We start from the raw sequence: 19,013 nt of genomic DNA, 5'->3' as shown, positions 1-19,013 counted from the left end.
CTCCATTTCATATTTCGCAGAGAAATAAAAGTAGAGAACTTTCTGCGTGTTCATGTTCTTTAATATCCCTTGTAAAGTGGTCCGTGCAAGTGGCCACATACAAAATCAATGTATCGTGAAAACACGGTGCATAGTCATATTCTTCTACATATTATACACTTTAAAGTAAAGAATATGGAAAACATTTATTTTCTTCTGACCATATTTATTTTGACAATATGTATAAATACTTCGATAGGTAAGACATATAATGTACGTTAGATAAAATTTTATCTGTATGTACATGTTATATAAAATTTATTTGTATATTTTGTTCAGTGTAAAAAGTAATGTTTGGGAACATACAGGGTGAGGAAGTAATTGTACTGTTCTATTGCTGTGATTGATTCTTGTATATAATTATTATTTTGCGGGTTGCTCAATGTGCGTATTTTAATTTTCACTAACTTTCAGGAGTTGGGGAAGTGTGCATGAAGGAAGGAAAAGAACTTTACTGTGATGCTGGTTACACCTGCTGTAATCAAGGAAACGGAAAATGTTGCGGACCAGACTTTGTTTGTGGCATTGACGGAGCCTGCATTGCTTTGGCGTAAGATTGTCCATCTTCTATACTCCATTCAAAAACATATAGTTTTCAAATGTTTCCTTTCTCACAGGCACGTTGTATTGGAAGGGAGGGGGACTGCCCCCTTTTTTCCAAACATAACCTTTTACTAATCGAATATGTCCATTGAAAGGCATGCCCCCCCCCCCCACACACACACACTTTTTGTTGTAGCATAGTTAAATCATTTAAATTAGTTAATGTTAATTGAATTTGGTTGTGAAAGGAAGTTGTAATATAAACCCCCACCGACAACCCCCCCCCCCCCGAAATTTTGGTTTGTCAAAGTTTTTCTGGTGAGTTGAATTTTTTTTTTGGCTCCCCCTTTCAAAAACGATAATACGTGCTTGGCTTGTTATCTCCTTCAATAACCGTGTATTTACTTAACATCTTTTTGTTAATGATTTATTTGAGCTTTATAGAAATTTGGTCTTAAATTTTGATATTTTTATTTTAGGTACTTGATTTTTCCTCCGATCATTACTGTCTTTGTACTCCTCATCATACTCTGCTTCTGTTGTTACTGTTGCCGCAGTAAGTACAAGAATCAAGATATTTTATTGACCAGTCAAGGGACCCGAAAGGCATTTTCCCAAATTAAAAACATTATTTTAGAACAGAAATAATTTTTTCATAAATAATAATGTACAGTTATTCAAGCTTCATCGAGAGAGGAAACATTATACATGTACCTAAGATTACATGTAAAAGTGACATATATTGCTTACGATTTAGACGACACAAATCGGTTCCATTAAAGTGAACTTGTGCTGAGCTTTTTTTTTCATTTGTCATAACGGGCCTCCATACCAGTAACTATGCAGGCAAAAATCATCTTTTCTTCTGTAAATTCGACAAACGTATTTCAACGTGGGTTCAAAGTTATTTCAAGCACTAATTTGTGCACATGTGTAAGAGATATTAAGAGTCAGTCTTTGTTCAATGCTACCGCAATCACTGGTTGCTATGTTAAAAATGTAACTTCCGCTTTAAAAAGTGTGTTCGTATTATTAAACGCATCGGCAGAAAATTAAATAAAATTCATAACATGCAAGGATTCAAATTATTGTCCATTTTTATACCAATCATAACTTGCGCTTTAATCAGCAAATATGTTATTTGATGAAATCGAGAGTAACTACGGCTGAAAATATAGCGGAATCTCACTATAATAGTGATATACCACTATTATAGCGGAATTTACGTTTCCCCCCAACCTGTTAAATGCAGCTGAAGTGGTTAAAGCTTAAAAATAAAGAAATTTATATTTAAAAAAAATTAAAGGGGGGGGGGATCGTAGAAGCATGTACCTGTGGTGCTATATTCTCATAGTATAACCATCTATGATGTAAACAATTTAATGATCATTTATAACAATTTCTTTTTTCAGAGGATAAAGATAAGAAACAAGCCTTAGACAACGAGTACCCTTTCGCCATGAACGCCTATCCACCTTCCCACAATGTGCCTCCCACCGGGGTACCCCTCAGTATGATCTCGAAACTGAACAAGAAAACCCCCGTTACCCCCAAACCAACAAAACCGGTCAACAAAGCTGAGCAGTTCCTAGGACCCTCTCCAAAGTACCGAGACGATAGCGATCTTCCCAATTCACCAGCACCACCGTACTTACAGCCTCAAGGGAAAAGCAAAGGGCGCCACAAGGACATTTATTGAAATGTGTTGCATAATGAAATTACAAGTAAATGATGACTGATGAAAAAAAATCGTTGTTATTCTTTAATATTCATGAAATTATTGTGCAAAAGAGATTCAGTTGTAGGCGAGAATGACATCCTCCCCCTCCCCCCCCCCCCCCCCAAAGGGAATACGTGCATCTTCGCATCGTAAGCCTAGGACCTTTCCACACTCTGTGGAAATGAACTCAAAAATGCATGATTCAGGGTCAAAATGGGGGGGGGGGGTCAGAATATGCAAATTAAAGTACCTTACATACTAGCTAGCCGTGTCATAGAGTATATACATTCTACTCAATGCGCCCCAAAACCAGAAAGCCCCAAAGTTGAAAAGGCTCAACGATTTATCAAAATTCTTTTTCAAATTTGTTTTCTTACAACACATGTAAAATCCGATTTTATTATTAAGAAGAAAATGCGTAGATCCTTTAAAATCAATATATATATATATATATATATATATATATATATATATATATATATATATATATATATATATATATATATATATATATATATATATATATATATAAGAATACATGCTTAAAAATGGATGCAAAGACTGGTATATATATTTCTGGACTTACTTTGGTTTAGTTCGAATAATCTGTGTCTTAGGACAAGCCCTCACCACAAACCGGGTCCGTAGGACAATATCATTTCAACGATAGAACGTTCTATCTATCTTTGGTTGTAAATATTGCATATAATTAAATCTCTTTAAAAAAAATTGTAGGTTTTCAATGATCGATGTTCATTTTCTTTTTCTTTTCTGTCGTTAATACGATCTGTAGCTCGCTGGTCAGAAAAAATGGGATGGTCGTCTGTAGCTCATTCATCGTCCATACCATTTTTTTCAGACAAGCGAGCTACAGATCTGCAGCTATTCTGTCATTATTCTCACTGATAAATTAATACAAATTTTTATCAATTTATTAATGAAAAACTTTAAATGAAAAATGAATTAATTTTACTTGTGATATTCAGGATTTAAAAAAAAACCTATATTTGTATCATATCTGTTCTTAGTCGATTCAATAATATTTTTCATTTATAACAGTTTTACTGGGGTCTAATCGGAGATTTTTAAAGCGTTGACATAATTCATTGTCTAAACAGGGTAGATATGTATAAACAACTCTCTATCTCTTTTATCTCTATTTTTTTTCACAAGTGACGATCGAACTTCTCTGGAGACAACATGACGAAGCAGACCAATGCACATATACATATATACACTCTATATGACTTAAGATTAAAATGATTATTATATCGTTCATCTCGCTTTAATTTTAGGGAGTTGGGAGATCTAACTCTTATTACACAAAATGTCAAAGAATACAGGTATTGTCATCTTGGGAAAGCAATACGCACTGAGGACTTCGCTGATCATGAGCTCCTCCACCGTCAGTTCTGGATTAACACAGAACCACGTGTTTCACCCACTTCGTTTTATCTTGACATTGAGTTAAAATAGAGCTAAGGAGTCTTCCTTAGCCGATTTTTCCAAAGTACTAATGGCCTATCCCTAGGCCATGGATTCGAACCCGGTCGACACATAGAGTAAGTGAAAATCGCGAGAGTATCTATTATTTTATTAAGAAATATTAGTTAATTATTACTTTTAATAAAATTAATTTCTTTAAAAATTTGAATATAATATTTATATGAAAAACAGAAGTAGAACATTATATAATAATGTATCTTGCATTAAATAAAAACACTTCCTCAAAGTGATTTACTAATTACTTGAAAATTTAATTACTATAACAGTTTTTGCAAGGGAGCTAACCCCCTTTTTTTACGAGTCGTAGGAGCAAGTTATATATTACAATCAATGGATTTAAATGTTTGCTATAACAAGCGTGAAGACTATAATAGTATACACAAATGCAGTTAAAGTATATTAGAGTGTAATTGGCATTTTCAGCTTGTAAAATTTAATATCAAAATACGAAATTTATTTCAACAATTTATTTTTTTTTTTATTTTATTACACAAGTTGCTTTTTAGAATGATTGAATGATTTAAACAATAAGTCCTTGAGTCACAGCACATGTGCTACAGGGTTTATACTTTTTTGTCTACTTCTGAGCCAATCCTAAGTTTTTTCTCTCATTGTTAAAACCAGACTCCTAAAACATCCAAGTCAAAACGCGTTCTAGTTTTAGGACTTTTATCCAGAATTGACGTAATATAACTTTTACATAGGTTGAGGGTCTACTAGCGCCGAAGGTCCGATTCCAAAAGACTATAATTTTCAACAACAAAATATACATAAGATAGAACAAAGTAAAAGGACTAACAAGAAAGAAGAACGAAATCAATTATCAAACAACTGTTGTGACCGATGACACTTTGGCGTCATCGAATTGTACATTAACGACTTAATTTAGATAAAAGATAAAAAAGTGTCAATGAATATCAGCAGAGGTCACCTTAAGGATCTAGCCGTCCATCTCTGACTGTGCCATAGGTGGGGTTATGGCTGTGCGCGGAATTTCTCACATTAAAAGAAACATAGGATTTTTTTTGTAACAAATACATGAAGTCCGAAATTTAATATACACAATATATGTAAGTCCGAAATATACGTGCTGTTTCACACTGAACTGACACAAATGTAAAACTGCGCACAAAAACCGGACCCAATCTTTAAACAGACTCGAATCTGAATTAATTCGGAATGTTTGCATCTTAATCTGACAAATTTTGACCCTGCTTTCTAATTTGAAAAAAATGATTTTAAAAGATTTCTCCCATTTATTTACATGAAGAACTCTTTCCCCTTTTGAAAAGAAATATGTATTTACACAACTTGAAGATTTCCAATTAAGTAGACCTGGTTAATCTGACTGATTACGGCCCTGCCATTTAATATACACTATATGTATAATGTCTAATAATTGCACTGGGTTTTTTTTTTCATCAGATGATTTTGTTTTAAATTTTCCTATAGACCTATCCTATATATAGGGTTCATAATTTGGACAATCTTGAATACAACATGACACGTAAAGTCGTTTATTAGTATAATCATAATACAAAGTAACCGATTCCAAATTACATGGCGTAACCCCCCCCCCCCCCCCCGCCCGAAAATTCCAGTCATTTGCATTTTCAGACAAAAGGCAGTGGAAAGTGTCTACTTTCCTTTTTGAAACAGTCTATTGAAGAATTGTGTCTCTAGTTGACTAATGACATGAATAAATTTATAAAACCACACCAAAATTTAATGCTGCTTTAAATTTCATTTTTTGATATCATAAATGTTCATTTTCTTCTTCAATAATTTATCTACAAAATCAAAAATAATGCCTTGCCTATCTTTTTTTCTGCATAAACTGCATCAAAACATTGCTCGACATCTAGAAATCATTTCATGCGCCTTCCTTGCAAGGTTGAATGCCTGCATATCAATATCTGCCGTTATGCAGAATAATTTTTCCTATACATAGAATGTACAGTACTCCCATTAATAAATAGAGGATATTTGATGTTTTGTAGATGAATATGGAATTTATTTCACGAGTGGGACAGGATTTTTTGATATTTTCACGAGTGCGAAGCACGAGTGAAAATATCAAAAAATCCTGTCTCACGAGTGAAATAAATTCCATATTCATCTACAAAACATTGAATTTTCTGTTTATTACATTTTTTCTTTGATTTTCCCTTTGCCTCTGTCTTTTCTTAACACAGTGTCATAGGCTTGACGTCATAGCTTAGCAGTTGTGTGATTGAAAACATTACATAGCATGGATTTTAGCAACATATTTGGGAAGAAATTTGCAGTTTTAGCTCTATCAAGATGCTTAGTTACTATCCCTATCTTATGACAGGCCAGAAATTAATTTTTACTTACTCTGATATCCTTTCACACTGTGAGAGAATATCATTTTGGTATCCTTTCACACTGTGAGAGAATATCACTTTTATTCAATAAATAAATCACAGTATTTCACTGTTGAAAATGTATATGTACATGTATTTTGCTACCACACTTAAATAGCCAGTCCGAAATATCTGACGTTTTCCATGCGTTTTTCACAATTTGGTATTTTATGTACCAGGAATTTTCCTAGCACGTCAAATATCAAAATCGTGAAAAACGCCAGGAATTTCCTGGCAAATAAAATATCAAAATCGTGAAAAACGCCTAGAAAACGTCAGATATTTCGGACTAAATTTTACCTGGCTGCCAAAAGTGAACTTAATATACAAACATGTACATGTAACAATAATTAAAGGAGCTAGAAAATCATGGCCCAGGAATTGCACGAAGGACCCCTGTATGCCTGGTGAAGTGTTCTACTCATTGACCTATCTAGGCCATTATCCACAATCCATATAGCTCAAACTACTACATTCCTGACCCCTTCAATTGACACACAACCCAAATTCTTTAACCCCTGGCAGGGATTTTACCTGTAAGTCCAGGCCGGGGTGCTAAATGACCCCAAATGTAACAGGAAAGAAGGAAATTTGGCAGGACTAGGAACCCCAGATCCAAGGTTCTAACCACTGAGCTTATAATTCAGACTGATATTCTTGGTCTATATGGCCTAAACCAATAAACGCTGATGCAGTCCTACTACATGTATTGAAAATAAACAAATATGAGAATAAATCTCACAATTGTATTGATTACAATAGTGAAAGAAAAGTTTGTTTTTTTTAATTAACATGAATTCAGCTATAAAGTGAGTTATAGTCAAATTTAGATCTATGTATTTGTGACCTTTTTCACTACCAACAAAAATACTTTGGATGGTAATGGGTATTAGCCCTTTCATGATAACTGTGGTTCTGCTCTTTTGCAGTGCAAATTAATAACTTTCGGCAAGGTTTTTGCTAGCAGATAATTAAACAATTGCTGTTACATCATAACTCACCAAATATCAATTTGCCCTGCACAAGAGCATTACTGCATTATCGTACGTGAAACAGTCTATTGAAGAATTGTGTCTCTAGTTGACTAATAAGACATGAATAAATTTATAAAACCACACCAAAATTTAATGCTGCTTTAAATTTCAAAATTTCATTTTTTAATATCATAAATGTACATATACACACAAAAACTTTCCATCTACAGAAATCATGTAGTTTGCGGTATCTAATTAAAGTGTGTCAGCCTACATTGAGAGAGTGTTGAATAAAAGGGTCTGTGTTAATAAGAAACATCATGAAATCTCTTGCCATGCTTATTTCACCTTTCCAGTTCATGATAATGTGTAATTTATAAACCAAAGTAAATGATTTTTTATTCTGTATCAAAATCTTAAATATGTATATGAATGAGAAATTCATTCCAATATGCTTTTCCCTCACTGTTGATATGGATTACAAAAGCACATAATGATTGTAATTTGGAAAAATAAAAGTATTCCACATTTGTAAGTGACTACATTATGTCTTTTGAAAACAGTCTTCATACATTGCAGCATTAAAGCATTTTTCACTGCTTCCTTCTTAGTGACTTCACAAACATGTTGAACTGGTTTACAATTAGAGCAACAATACAATTAAACAAAGGAAGAGATAACAGTATAACAATGAAGTATCCCTGACAATTTTCACGTCTTGTCCCCTTGACTGGCCTCATACTTTTGTTGTTGTCTGTCTTTCTGTTGTTTGAGGAAGTTTTTAAACGATTCGTATTCTCTTTGCTCCTCCTCATCTGTAATAAAAAATATGTCTTTAATAAAAAAAAAAATAGTTTTGTATGATGGAAATATTGCTATTTCTATTATTGCACTGGTAATATATTTTTTTGTAAACAAACAAATTTCTTTGTACTTATATTATTAGTTTCAAAATAGACTTTGCACTACATTAACATGTTCTGCTTCAGCATATCAATGCAATATGATCTTATGAGTTGTCTGTAAAGATACACCCTCTTCCCTTGGAGAATGTTTACATTTCCAATGCATTTAAAATATTGGTATTTATATACATACTGCATACACATTCTATCACATCCTCAGTCACTATTACAGAAATAAACTATACCCATGAATTTTGTTTGCAGGTTGCAAAACAAACACAATATTTCCATGGCAACCCAAAATACCTAGTCTATCTACCATATATTCCTGAATCACTTTAAAAATCAACTACAGTTTTTTTATTCTGAAGAGCTTTACTTTATTACTTTATTTTTATGTAATCCTGATAATTTGATTTGTAACTTCTGAATTCCTAGTTCATTGCATGGCTAGGACAAACACATATATATAGTACTATTTTACACTGAGCATCAAGTTGCCCTTTGACCTTGCCATCAGCATAAACCTTAACCTGATATCTACTTACCCTCCTCTGGTGCATTCCTGAATTCTTCATCACTATCGCTTTCCTCCTGACCAGGAGTGATGACCATTCCTCTTAGTCTCTTATCCACTAGAGAAAAAGACATTGATGGATTGTTTAATAAATAACATGGAATGCAGTTTTTTGTGTGTGTGTGTGTTCATATTTTTCGAAATTTTGCAATCTTAGAAAATTTCAAAGAACCAGTAACAAGTAATATTCTTTGCAAAAAAAAAGAACTTATAAAATTTATTGTGAACTTAAAATTGTAAATAATAATTATAATCAAACATCTATAAATATCTACCCAGGTATTTACTTTTCTAAAGAAAATGCATGTCTATATTTTCATACATACATAATGGTCCAGTTTGAATCATTTTTTTTTAAAGTATGTATAACTAAAGTACATGTACATGTATTTCATATGAAGCAAAATGTTTTGTTTTATATCTTCTGCATTTCACAAAGAAACTGAACAACTCCGTCTTATAAGGAGCATGTACATATTATATTAAGGTATGAATTCATGTACATGTAATCCATAGAATAACAATAATTTAAAAATACTTCACATACTAACTAAAAACATGAATTCTGATAGAAAATATTTAGAAATCTTCATTCATACCTTCCATGTCACCTTGACCTTCACTGTTCATGTCATTCTGTAACCTTGACATTTGGTCTGTCTGTCTGTCCTTTTCCTTTAGTTCTTTCTCTGCTTTTAGTTTTTCATACTCTGCACGATAGTCTCTGTAATTGGTAAAATGGCTCTCATTATGTGAAGAGAGAATTCAGGAATATGTACAGAGAAGAAAAACTTAATGACAAAGTTCAGACTGCTTACTTTTCATACTCTACTACACCATCTTGAACAAGTTTGAAGAATTCTGGGATACCTTCTCCTGTCATGGCAGACACACCCACATTCTGTACATAGTGAAACAAAAAGAATGCAGTTAAGACTGTTAGGTAGTCTTCAATAAATTTCTGTTAAATATCTACATGTATTTTTTATTCATACTTATTTATCTTTTATTTTGAAAATAATATCAGAAATCTAGGCTTTTCACTATGTAACGGTACTAGTGTGTACAGGTGGTAATGAGCATCTGACAACCCCCCCCCCCCAACAGAAATGGAGAGGAGGGTTCAACATTTTTCTCAAATTTACTTAAGGAAAAACCAGCATTTACTAGTGCTTCCAACAAAGTTTTAGGTACCTTAAGTCCTGCATAGAATTCATCGAGAACAAGACTCATAGACCTGGTTAGGTTTGAAACATAGGAGGTCTCATGTTCTAACGCTTCCTGGAAAATTTCAAAGTCTGTCATCCACTCAACAGCAAACTGGTTACTTACAATGTCAATCTGAAAATACATATGGACACCAAATAAATTCTGTCAAAGTGCAGTAAAAACAAAGAATCTGTGACAATAAATACAAGAAAGCAATGCAACTTCAAACAGTGTAAATACTCATAAATTAGAATCTCTTTAGTATACATACAATGAATTAATAACAAAAACATAATTTTTATAACTGACTTACATGTAAATCATTAATTAGAATCCATTGACAGAAATGTGTAAAACTTTGGATGTTAACATCATTATGCACAAAAAAACTGTACTTTAGGAAATTTTTACAGATTATCTACATGTATTGAAGAATAAGTAAAAACTTTTACCTTGTTCATAGCTACAATGAAAGGTAGCTTGGCTTTGTACATGATACTGCAGGCATATAACATATTAGACATAAAAGTTACTGGGTTGATACTGCGAGATGTGTCCATAACATACACCACAATGGTCGGAAAAGTTGATGCCTGAAATATTTTATGAAAATAAAAATAGCAAAAGTTAGAGGAATTAAATAATCATGCAGTAACCAAAATAAGTTATCTTTGCTTTCAATCTAATTTAAATTAGAAGTTCTAAATCCGCTACTGCTTTGCAAACTGTGAGAAGCAGTAGCAGATTCGTAACATTTAATTTTAATTAGATTTAATTGTTTTGCTTTGATTTCATTGGACAATAAATCAATGTAATAACACAGCAATGAGGTAGATAGACTAACTAATGTCTCTGTGATTATGGTTCCAGAAGCTGACCAGGTGAACACTTCTATTTGTCCTGGTGTGTCCAGAATTACATATCTACAAAATAAGAGCACTTTATTTTTCAAAAGCTTGTTCATCCGATTGTAGATGGTAAAAATACATTTATTAAACATGAAATACATTAAAATATGTAAAATCATTCAGATGTATTTAATCAAATATTAATTTATATTCTATTTACTCTGTCTCTCCTGTTTTCTGTTCTATAAACTGCATGACCTGAAATGAATTAAAAGAATTCGCTATTCTGATGTTTGGCACATGAAATCATCTAAATACCTTTTTTTTCATATTGCTTATACATGTATATTCTGATCAGAAATCAAATAATAAAATTTTGCATGGCAAGACAGAGAGAGAGAGAGAAGAGAGGGAGAGTAAGTATTCAAAAGTATTATGATCGAGAATTATTTATTCAGAAATAATAATAAATAAAATAAAGAATAAACACAAAATTTCCTTTATCTTTGAATTCACCTTAGAAACCTTTAATTAAAAAGAATACCTGATCAAATCTGGTGGCAAATAGATTGAGAGAAGTGACAATTCCACCATTAGGACCCAATGAATATCTTTTTTACTGATTAAGATTCATAATGATTTTATTTTCAAATAAAATACATACAATTTGTAGTACAAAAAGATATACTTCATTACAAATCTAAGTGCACACTTTGTCGTCTATAGTCTTATACTTCTAAAAGGATACTGTTTCATAACCTCTTTGTAATTAACTGTGTCTCTAATATCTGAAATAAGATCAATAAACTATACAATATCAGCCATGGGTAAACCTCATGTACACTTTTTCCAAATATTATCTTTATATCTTTGTGTAAATTTATTAAATTGGTTGAAGAGCTAAATTAGCTCATTTTTATTAGTTAATTTGTACATTAATTTATTTGTAGATATATGCCGATTATAAATAAAATTTACTTGACTTGACAAGAAGCGTATTATAATGAGAATTTGATACTGTCATGAATAATAACTCAGGGTATGACATTTACCAATATTTGCTGGATAAGGTACTTCATGTACAGCTGGATCTAAGTTGATAACATATGGAGGAGTTTTTCTAGCATGAAGATGTGCTGTGATTCTCTGAAGAAATAAAAGTACAATTAAATGCCAAAATGAAAGTCAATAACACAGTTTTTTTAATCAAAGGTTATTGAAGCAATAATCATACTTGAACAATGGGAATTAAGAAAACAAAACACGTCTTTTTCCCTAACATTTTGAAAAAAATCTTTTGAAATCAAAAAGGTACATTGCAGTTACATGTACTTAAAAAAATATTCATGTACTATATAGTACATTTCATGTTTACTTGTTCCATGTTCATGATTCACATATATATGTTACTTTACCTGAACAAAAGTTGTTTTGCCCGAACCCGCCATTCCCAATACTAAAATGCATGTTGGTTTCTTTGCTTGTTCGGGCTTCAGATCAGTGCTAGATGGTGATAAATCTGTTGGTTCAGCACGTGTTGGAAATGCCTCAGCCATTGTTGACATGAATTGAATTTCAAGTACATCAATCCCGATAATTTAAAGTATACAAATCGTTATCTTTTATTAGTTCAGATGTGTTCGTTTTTCAAAATCTTCCTATAAGAAATCTACTATAAAAAAATAACAGATATCGATAATGACACATCAAGATCCAAAATATCTCACATTTGAAATGATCCTCGGGAGCAAGGTTCTGAAAATGCTTTTCTCAGAATTTGAGGCATGCGCACTACTGCTTAATGGCGGCGACTATAAAAATTGGTAACATACGTAAACAAAGCAAAATTTTTACGATGCTGTTGTGTAGCAAAAGTATTTATATCTTTAATTGAAGAGGAATTGCATTTGATAAAATTGGTAAATGATATTTGTATAAAATAATTTTTGATTTGTCACGATTTTTATTTTTTCCATACCCGTTTCACTATCAAACTTCCCGTCTCTTGCTCAGTCAGCCATATTTAAAAACAATGCACTACAACTGTGACGTCACGGGTGCTCCCCACACTCCGCTTCAGATTGATAACCACTAGATATGCTAGATGCGCAAGGGGTACCGAATGGTACTCTATTTTCGTATCATTGCGCATGAACGATAAACAGAAAGTACACACAATAACGAACCCGATGGTATGATTTGAGTTTGGATCGTCCGAAAGAAAAGTTTGAAACGGTAATTTAAAAATGATATTGTTGACTTCCGGTGCTTTTTTTGTAATAACAATATGCTACTCTAAATAAATTTTTAAATATTTTATACTGCTTTATGAAATTTTTCTGTGAAAAGAGATAATTTTACCAAGGTCATATAGGACACGTAGATTCATGAAAATTTTTGTTCATTTGGATACACAACCGATAAACATGGTTACACATTCATTGAAACTCAAAAGTCTTGGTACAAAAATAGTGAAAATGGTTGCTGATAGCAAGTGAATAAGCAAACTGAGTCTTAAAAAGTAGAAATATTAATAGCCCTATTGCAGGATTGAAGAAGGGGAATGTTTTTATATCATATAAAGTGTTCTGATGGCGTTTGTGATAAAAATTCATTAAAAAGTATAGTTCAAACACTGAATAATATACAGTGGAGTGTTGACTCAATGTATTTCAAATACTGAGATAGTATTTCATCTACTTTATTTGCTGACCTGCATTATCTCATTTAAAATCCTTAGGACCACCTCAATATTATTTTATATTATCTATGCATAAATTACATGGGCTTTTCACCAAATATTTTTCTTCTTTATAAAGTCACCTACCAAAAAAATATTATACAGGAACTTGTGCTTTATAATATATATATATATATATATATATATATATATATATATATATATATATATATATATATATATATATATATATATAATACTTTCATATATATAATACTTTCATGTAAATTAGTTGAATCTGATTCAGCGAGAAACATTTGTTAAAAAACACTATTACCCACTGAATGATGAAGCCACGCCCGAAAGCGTTGCAACAGTCAACATTGCTTAATGATGGGTGATATTCCAAAAAAAAGTGACTGTGCAGAATTTATGCGCACAAGGTTCACTGTTATATGTTTTTGTATAAAACATTCAGTATATTGCATGCAGTGCAGTTGAGTATAACATTGAAAATTTTCACCCCTCGAAAACCATTGTCAAACCAGTGGCAGATCCAGGAATCTTGAAAATCTTGGGGTTGAGGTAGGGGTCCACAGCCACACCAAATAAAAATAAAAATTTATTAAATCTTATATTTTGGACACAAAAAGGGGGGGGGGGGGGCTCTAAATCTGCCAGTGCAAACAATGTGCCGTTGACAATAGTTTTCTTGGGGTGAAAATTTTCATTGTTACACTCAACTACATGCAATATTTATATAACACACACACATATATATAAATATATATATAAAGCAGTAAAAGGTGATGCATGCAATTGCATACTTTCTGAAGTTGTATATAATTTGAAGTCATACTGAGCATTATGATTTAGATATGCATTGAGCATATTTCCAAATTATCATATGGATTAATATGTCGATATCTAGCTTACTGCCCATAGTAAATTTTAAAGAAGTATTGAAGTATTTGAATACTGTTAATCTTTCACCACATATCTTGATGACTGGATTTTCAGATCATATAAAATTCTTATGTCAAGGAAAAAAAGGTTTACATCAAGTTATTTGGTAAAAGATACAAGTTTTCTGTACTTCTCTGAGCACATATACATGTCCAAAATGGACACATAAAATGTTGTAAATCAGTTTGTTCATATGCAACAGTTAAAAATTTATAATTGATTAGGAGGCAACCACTTGATTCTGGGGGCTGGCAAAATTTTTCCGGTCAGATTATTTTTCTTCATCACTGGAAAAAAATTTGACAAGCAAAAAAAAAAAAAAAAAAAAAAAAAAAAAAAAGAAGAAAAGTCTAATTATTTATTTTTCTTGCCAACTACAGTTGGATTATTAATTTTCAACATTTTCAAGACTAGTTAATTAATTTCAAAAATCTGTAGGTCTTTCCCCTCAGAATAAAATGATTGTTCCCTTTTAATGGAAAATACAGTGTATCAGAGAGTTGCATATATACATACTAATTTGCTACATTGTGTAATATACAGGAGAAAGATGATTTAAAAAATGATAAAATTTATATAAAATTTTATTTCAATTCTTCTACAGAAATGGAGCATGAATTAAAGTTGAAGTGTATGTGTAGACTCTGTGGTGTGAAAATCCCCATCAATTCTAAGTCTCATCCCAAAGAAAACTTCAAGTCTGCAATTACCTCCCTTTACAACATTGACATTGACAGTGACTCTGAGAACATTCATCCTTCTAAAATTTGCACCGCGTGTAGACTTAGACTGACAAGACACAGCCAAGCTGAAGATGACATTGTAGTTAATTTACCTGTTTTATATGAATTTTTGCCTCATTCAGACAACTGTGACATTTGTTATGTAAAACCTGGCAGACCAAAGAAAATCTTAAAGAGAAAGTTAAGCATCCCATCCCAGTCCAAAAAGAACAGTTTCATCCGACAAGAACATTCCTATCACAGCGCGGACAAAGACAAGTCAAGACCTTCGACAGAGACAACAGACATCACGTCCTCTGACTGCCCTTCATCTTCATCCTCCTTTTGTTCCCATGTAGATAATTCCCCTGTAGATCATCCATCGGGTTCAACATCATGCTCCATTTGTCCCCCTGTAGATAGCTCACTTTTTCCCCCTGTAGATAAATTGTCAATTGTTGATTCATGTACAGTCACTACTTCTGAGTCTGCATCTGAAATGTTTAAAAATGTTGTTATTAGGAGCATTCCTACTGAGCGATTCTGCAATGCAGAAGTTGCACAATCTTTTATGTGTACAATTTGTCGAGGTGTCCCATGTGATCCCTATATTTCAAAATGTAATCACATTTTTTGTAAAGAATGCATTTTTGGTTGGTTTTCTTTGTCGAGCGCATGTCCAGTATGTAGATCATTGCTTGATGAGAGTGAGGTGTCCCCCCTCCATGGTCATCTTCTTCAAATTTATGATACCTTGTTAGTGCATTGTATTCATGAAAACTGTTCAAAGTCACTTTTGATTAGAAATATTGATGAACATGAAAATACCTGTTCAATGAGAGGTACAAAATTTTTGTTTGATGTAACAACAAAACCTAAGGTCTTTAAATTACCCCTTCATTCTGTCTCTGCAAAACACACACGCCATAAACGTCTGAAACCTATTATATCTCAAGTGAATGAATTTTGTAAAATGCAAGATGAGAACAAGTCTGACGTTTTGTTTTTTATGTTGAAAGATCATTTAAAGGATATTAATGATCCCCGTTGGAAACAAATTGAGAATTTGTGGTTAGGAAACGATAGTACTCTTTCTCCAGAACAGTGTTTAGCAATTAGAGTTGACCTTTTGCAAAGTAAGGGACAATATAGATCCCAGTATGATTTTCTTTCTCAAAACAATGTTCATATTTTTCAAGCCCCCAGCAAAATGGAAAGTTGTGAGAATTTGTTTATGCCATCTGCGGCTGTTTTTCAAGTTATTGATAATGAGGGCAATGTATTGTTCGAAAACTCTAAAAATCCTCACACAGAGCCTTTAAATGTAAATGAATGTTTTATGCCAGATTTTGTTGAGATGGCAACTCCAAACTGTATGGGAGTTAGGTTTTCTTATTTTGAAGCACTTTCCATTACCCTGCAAGAACTCGAGTCTGATATTGTAAATGGTTTAGGAAAACATGGGTTGAATATTGAAAATGTCCTTTTTCATACAATTGTTAAAGACGGGTGTGATGGAATGGGTGAAGTCTCTGTATACAAAGAAAAAGATTACAAAATGTTACCGGATAAAGCTTTTAGATTTTCTTTTTGTATAGTCCAAATTCAAGCTGAATATCAAGGCAAAATGTATGATGTTTTTACTGAGCCATTGCCAAACAGTGTTCGAACAAACAGACCACTTTTAGAATCAATTTCTGATGAAAACAATCATGTATCTAATGTTGTCTGCATTTTACCTATTGAAAATGAAAGAGAAATTTTGATGCAAAATCGCATGCATGTGAAAACAAAACAGGGTTGGATGTTTCATAAATTTTCATTTTTTAATTCTATGGTTGACGAAAAAAGAGACAGGGGAGACTCTGGTCTTCAGGGTAGTGGGTCAAAATATTTGTGTACTTTATGTGATGCAGATAAACAATCTGCAAAAGAATTTCTGGGATCTTTTTCAATTAACAGGTCAGTGTCTGAATGTTCAAATATAGCTGAAATTTTACGTGTCAATCCAAATTCTTTGTCAGAAAATGAATTGAAAAAAATTTCAAAAGGTGTAAAATCTGCTCCCCTTACAAAAATTGAACCAATTCAGAAAGGTATAGATGCCACACATGCAGATATTAATTTAGGACAGTTTTTTAAGAAAGTTATTGTTCGTGAAATTGCTGGTGTTACAAAATGGGAACTTACACAAGATGTAAAACCTTTAGTTCAAAATGCAGAGTCTTTGTTTGATCAACATATGAAATGTAATTGTGGAATTAATCCCCAGCTTATGATGCCTGGTAATTATGCCAGAACCCTTTTTGAAACTCCTCATTCTGTTTTGTTGGAACTTGTTTCAGATTCTGTCAGAAAAGAAAATCTGTCTTCTGTTTTGAATGTATTTTTACAACTTAGGAAAGTTTATAGATGTAAAGATCCTCAGAAAGAATGTCCATTAGATGTAAAAAATTATAAAAAAAATGCTGTTAAAATGGGGAGTCTTTTACTGGAACATTTTGATTATGTAGAGTGGCCCAATTATTTACATAAAATTATTGAACATGTTCAGCAACTTATAGAGGACCCAAATGGGCCTGGGTCAATTGGGGCTTTTAGTAGTGAGGGCAATGAGGCAGGCAACAAACTTTTTAGACATTTTAGAAAAAATCTCTCCCGACGTGGAAATACCTATGGCAGTTTGTGTGATGTTTTAAAACTTCATTGGCTTTATAGTAGCAAGGCTCTTTTTAAGCTTGCCGAGGTTGAGCACAAGAAAACTCGCTGTTCTTTATGTTTTACTTGCGGTCATAATAAGAGAACTTGTCCACTTCTTAATGCTAGTTTGTAAATCTTCTTATGAATATTTCACTAGAATATGATCATGCAGTGCATTTTATTTCATTTAATATCTTTGTTCATGATCATAATAGATTTCTTTTGAAATTTTTCAAAGTTATAGTATTACATGTACATGTTACATGTATTTGAACAAAAATATGTAAAATTTTATGTGCCAGTACAGGAGGTATTTACATGCACATAACAAGCTTATATAACTGTATATATGTAAATAGATCAATGTATATAGATCAATCTGACACATTACTCAGAAATTTACCTTCTTATATGCATTTAGTTCAATGTGCCTGTCACAAAGTATACATTCACTATGACCATACAAATATAAATATATGCACATTGAAACACTATTATGATCTTATTTCTTTGTTCAAATAGTATACAATATACACCACGTACAACAGGAAGTGCTAACTCACAGTTAAAACAATTGTTTCATAACTGAGTTGAATACACAAAAAGTATGGATCAGAAATACAAATGTCTAGCATATGGGCAAAATGTTCAGTAACAATGATCATGTGTATCAATTTGAGTTTACCCCAAAATATAAAGTCAGTTATATACTTGCTAGAACATAATTTTATGTTTAAGAAAATGTGAACAAATGGAACTACCAAAAAAATTTGCTTGAGCACCTAGAAAAAAACCCATACATTATATTTAAAAGCCCTCTATACACTGCACACTAGAGAGTTCTGATTTTGTGGTATTTTTATGCAGATAGTGATCTGCCCTTTGATCAAGAATAATATAAATTGAAATGTACAGTTCATTACTTAATTTGTGATCAAATCAAGAATTCATAACACTTTAATAGGCCAAGATGAATAGATAGAACACTTAATTCGCAGGTATTTTGCCCACTTAAGTGAACAATAGTGATTTATGTTCATCAGTACTTCATTGTCTTAGAATATTTCTCCTGGGGGTAAATGCAAGGCACCCTATGTCGAAAATGTGATAGATAAGCTCAATACTTACACCTTTACACACTATAATTTTCTCAATGTCCAAAAAATATTTTCCTCTAGTGTATAGAGCGTCCTTAATTAATATTATTGAATACTCACAAATGAGGTGATTCACATAA

At 32.3% G+C, this 19,013-nt stretch overlaps 4 protein-coding genes across 5 annotated transcripts in view; 3 read left to right on the top strand and 1 right to left on the bottom strand.

Annotated features, from left to right (window-relative positions):
- The first annotated feature begins 464 nt into the window (after positions 1–464).
- LOC133181389 (uncharacterized) lies at positions 465–2,298 on the top strand. Its single transcript, XM_061315904.1, has 3 exons — positions 465–589; positions 1,062–1,138; positions 1,995–2,298. Exons 1-3 carry the CDS (start codon positions 471–473, stop codon positions 2,279–2,281), a joined length of 483 nt encoding a protein of 160 aa, XP_061171888.1. The 5' UTR covers positions 465–470; the 3' UTR covers positions 2,282–2,298.
- Positions 2,299–7,551: 5,253 nt separating this feature from the next.
- On the bottom strand, positions 7,552–12,294 carry LOC133181388 (GPN-loop GTPase 1-like). Its single transcript, XM_061315903.1, has 12 exons — positions 12,124–12,294; positions 11,761–11,854; positions 11,457–11,496; positions 11,253–11,319; positions 10,929–10,966; positions 10,705–10,783; positions 10,313–10,453; positions 9,846–9,992; positions 9,470–9,552; positions 9,251–9,375; positions 8,623–8,709; positions 7,552–7,984 (listed from the first exon to the last, which is right to left on the bottom strand). The coding sequence occupies exons 1-12, from the start codon at positions 12,271–12,273 to the stop codon at positions 7,881–7,883; spliced, it is 1,155 nt and encodes a 384-aa protein (XP_061171887.1). The 5' UTR covers positions 12,274–12,294; the 3' UTR covers positions 7,552–7,880.
- Positions 12,295–12,530: 236 nt separating this feature from the next.
- The window catches only part of LOC133181045 (serine/threonine-protein kinase 36-like), a 47,785-nt gene continuing 41,302 nt past the window's right edge, over positions 12,531–19,013 (top strand). For both annotated transcript variants that reach the window (XM_061315573.1, XM_061315572.1), the window contains exon 1: positions 12,531–12,627. The gene's annotated coding sequence lies outside the window, so the exon portion shown is untranslated. The remainder of the gene's footprint in view (positions 12,628–19,013) is intronic.
- LOC133181311 (V(D)J recombination-activating protein 1-like) lies at positions 14,961–17,909 on the top strand. Its single transcript, XM_061315835.1, has one exon. It carries the CDS (start codon positions 14,961–14,963, stop codon positions 17,907–17,909), a length of 2,949 nt encoding a protein of 982 aa, XP_061171819.1.

Source organism: Saccostrea echinata, unplaced genomic scaffold (assembly GCF_033153115.1).
Source record: "Saccostrea echinata isolate AGI-Se365-2 ecotype Australia unplaced genomic scaffold, CSIRO_AGI_Sech_v1 ptg000008l, whole genome shotgun sequence".
NCBI classification, from domain to species: domain Eukaryota; kingdom Metazoa; phylum Mollusca; class Bivalvia; order Ostreida; family Ostreidae; genus Saccostrea; species Saccostrea echinata.
The sequence above is the reverse complement of the archived record's forward strand: the minus strand, read 5'-3'. Positions and strand labels throughout refer to the sequence as shown.

What these genes read in the sequence shown, in the direction of transcription:
- LOC133181389 (XM_061315904.1), top strand. Translation starts at nt 471, where the DNA reads ATGAAGGAAGGAAAAGAACTTTACTGTGATGCTGGTTACACCTGCTGT. An exon ending in GGAGCCTGCATTGCTTTGGC is followed by an intron (nt 590 to 1,061) that starts GTAAGATTGTCC and finishes TTTTTATTTTAG; the next exon opens with GTACTTGATTTTTCCTCCGA. An exon ending in CTGTTGTTACTGTTGCCGCA is followed by an intron (nt 1,139 to 1,994) that starts GTAAGTACAAGA and finishes TTCTTTTTTCAG; the next exon opens with AGGATAAAGATAAGAAACAA.
- LOC133181388 (XM_061315903.1), bottom strand. Translation starts at nt 12,273, where the DNA reads ATGTCAACAATGGCTGAGGCATTTCCAACACGTGCTGAACCAACAGAT. An exon ending in ACCTTATCCAGCAAATATTG is followed by an intron (nt 11,497 to 11,760) that starts GTAAATGTCATA and finishes ATCTTATTTCAG; the next exon opens with ATATTAGAGACACAGTTAAT. An exon ending in CAGAAAACAGGAGAGACAGA is followed by an intron (nt 10,784 to 10,928) that starts GTAAATAGAATA and finishes CTTATTTTGTAG; the next exon opens with ATATGTAATTCTGGACACAC.
- LOC133181311 (XM_061315835.1), top strand. Translation starts at nt 14,961, where the DNA reads ATGGAGCATGAATTAAAGTTGAAGTGTATGTGTAGACTCTGTGGTGTG.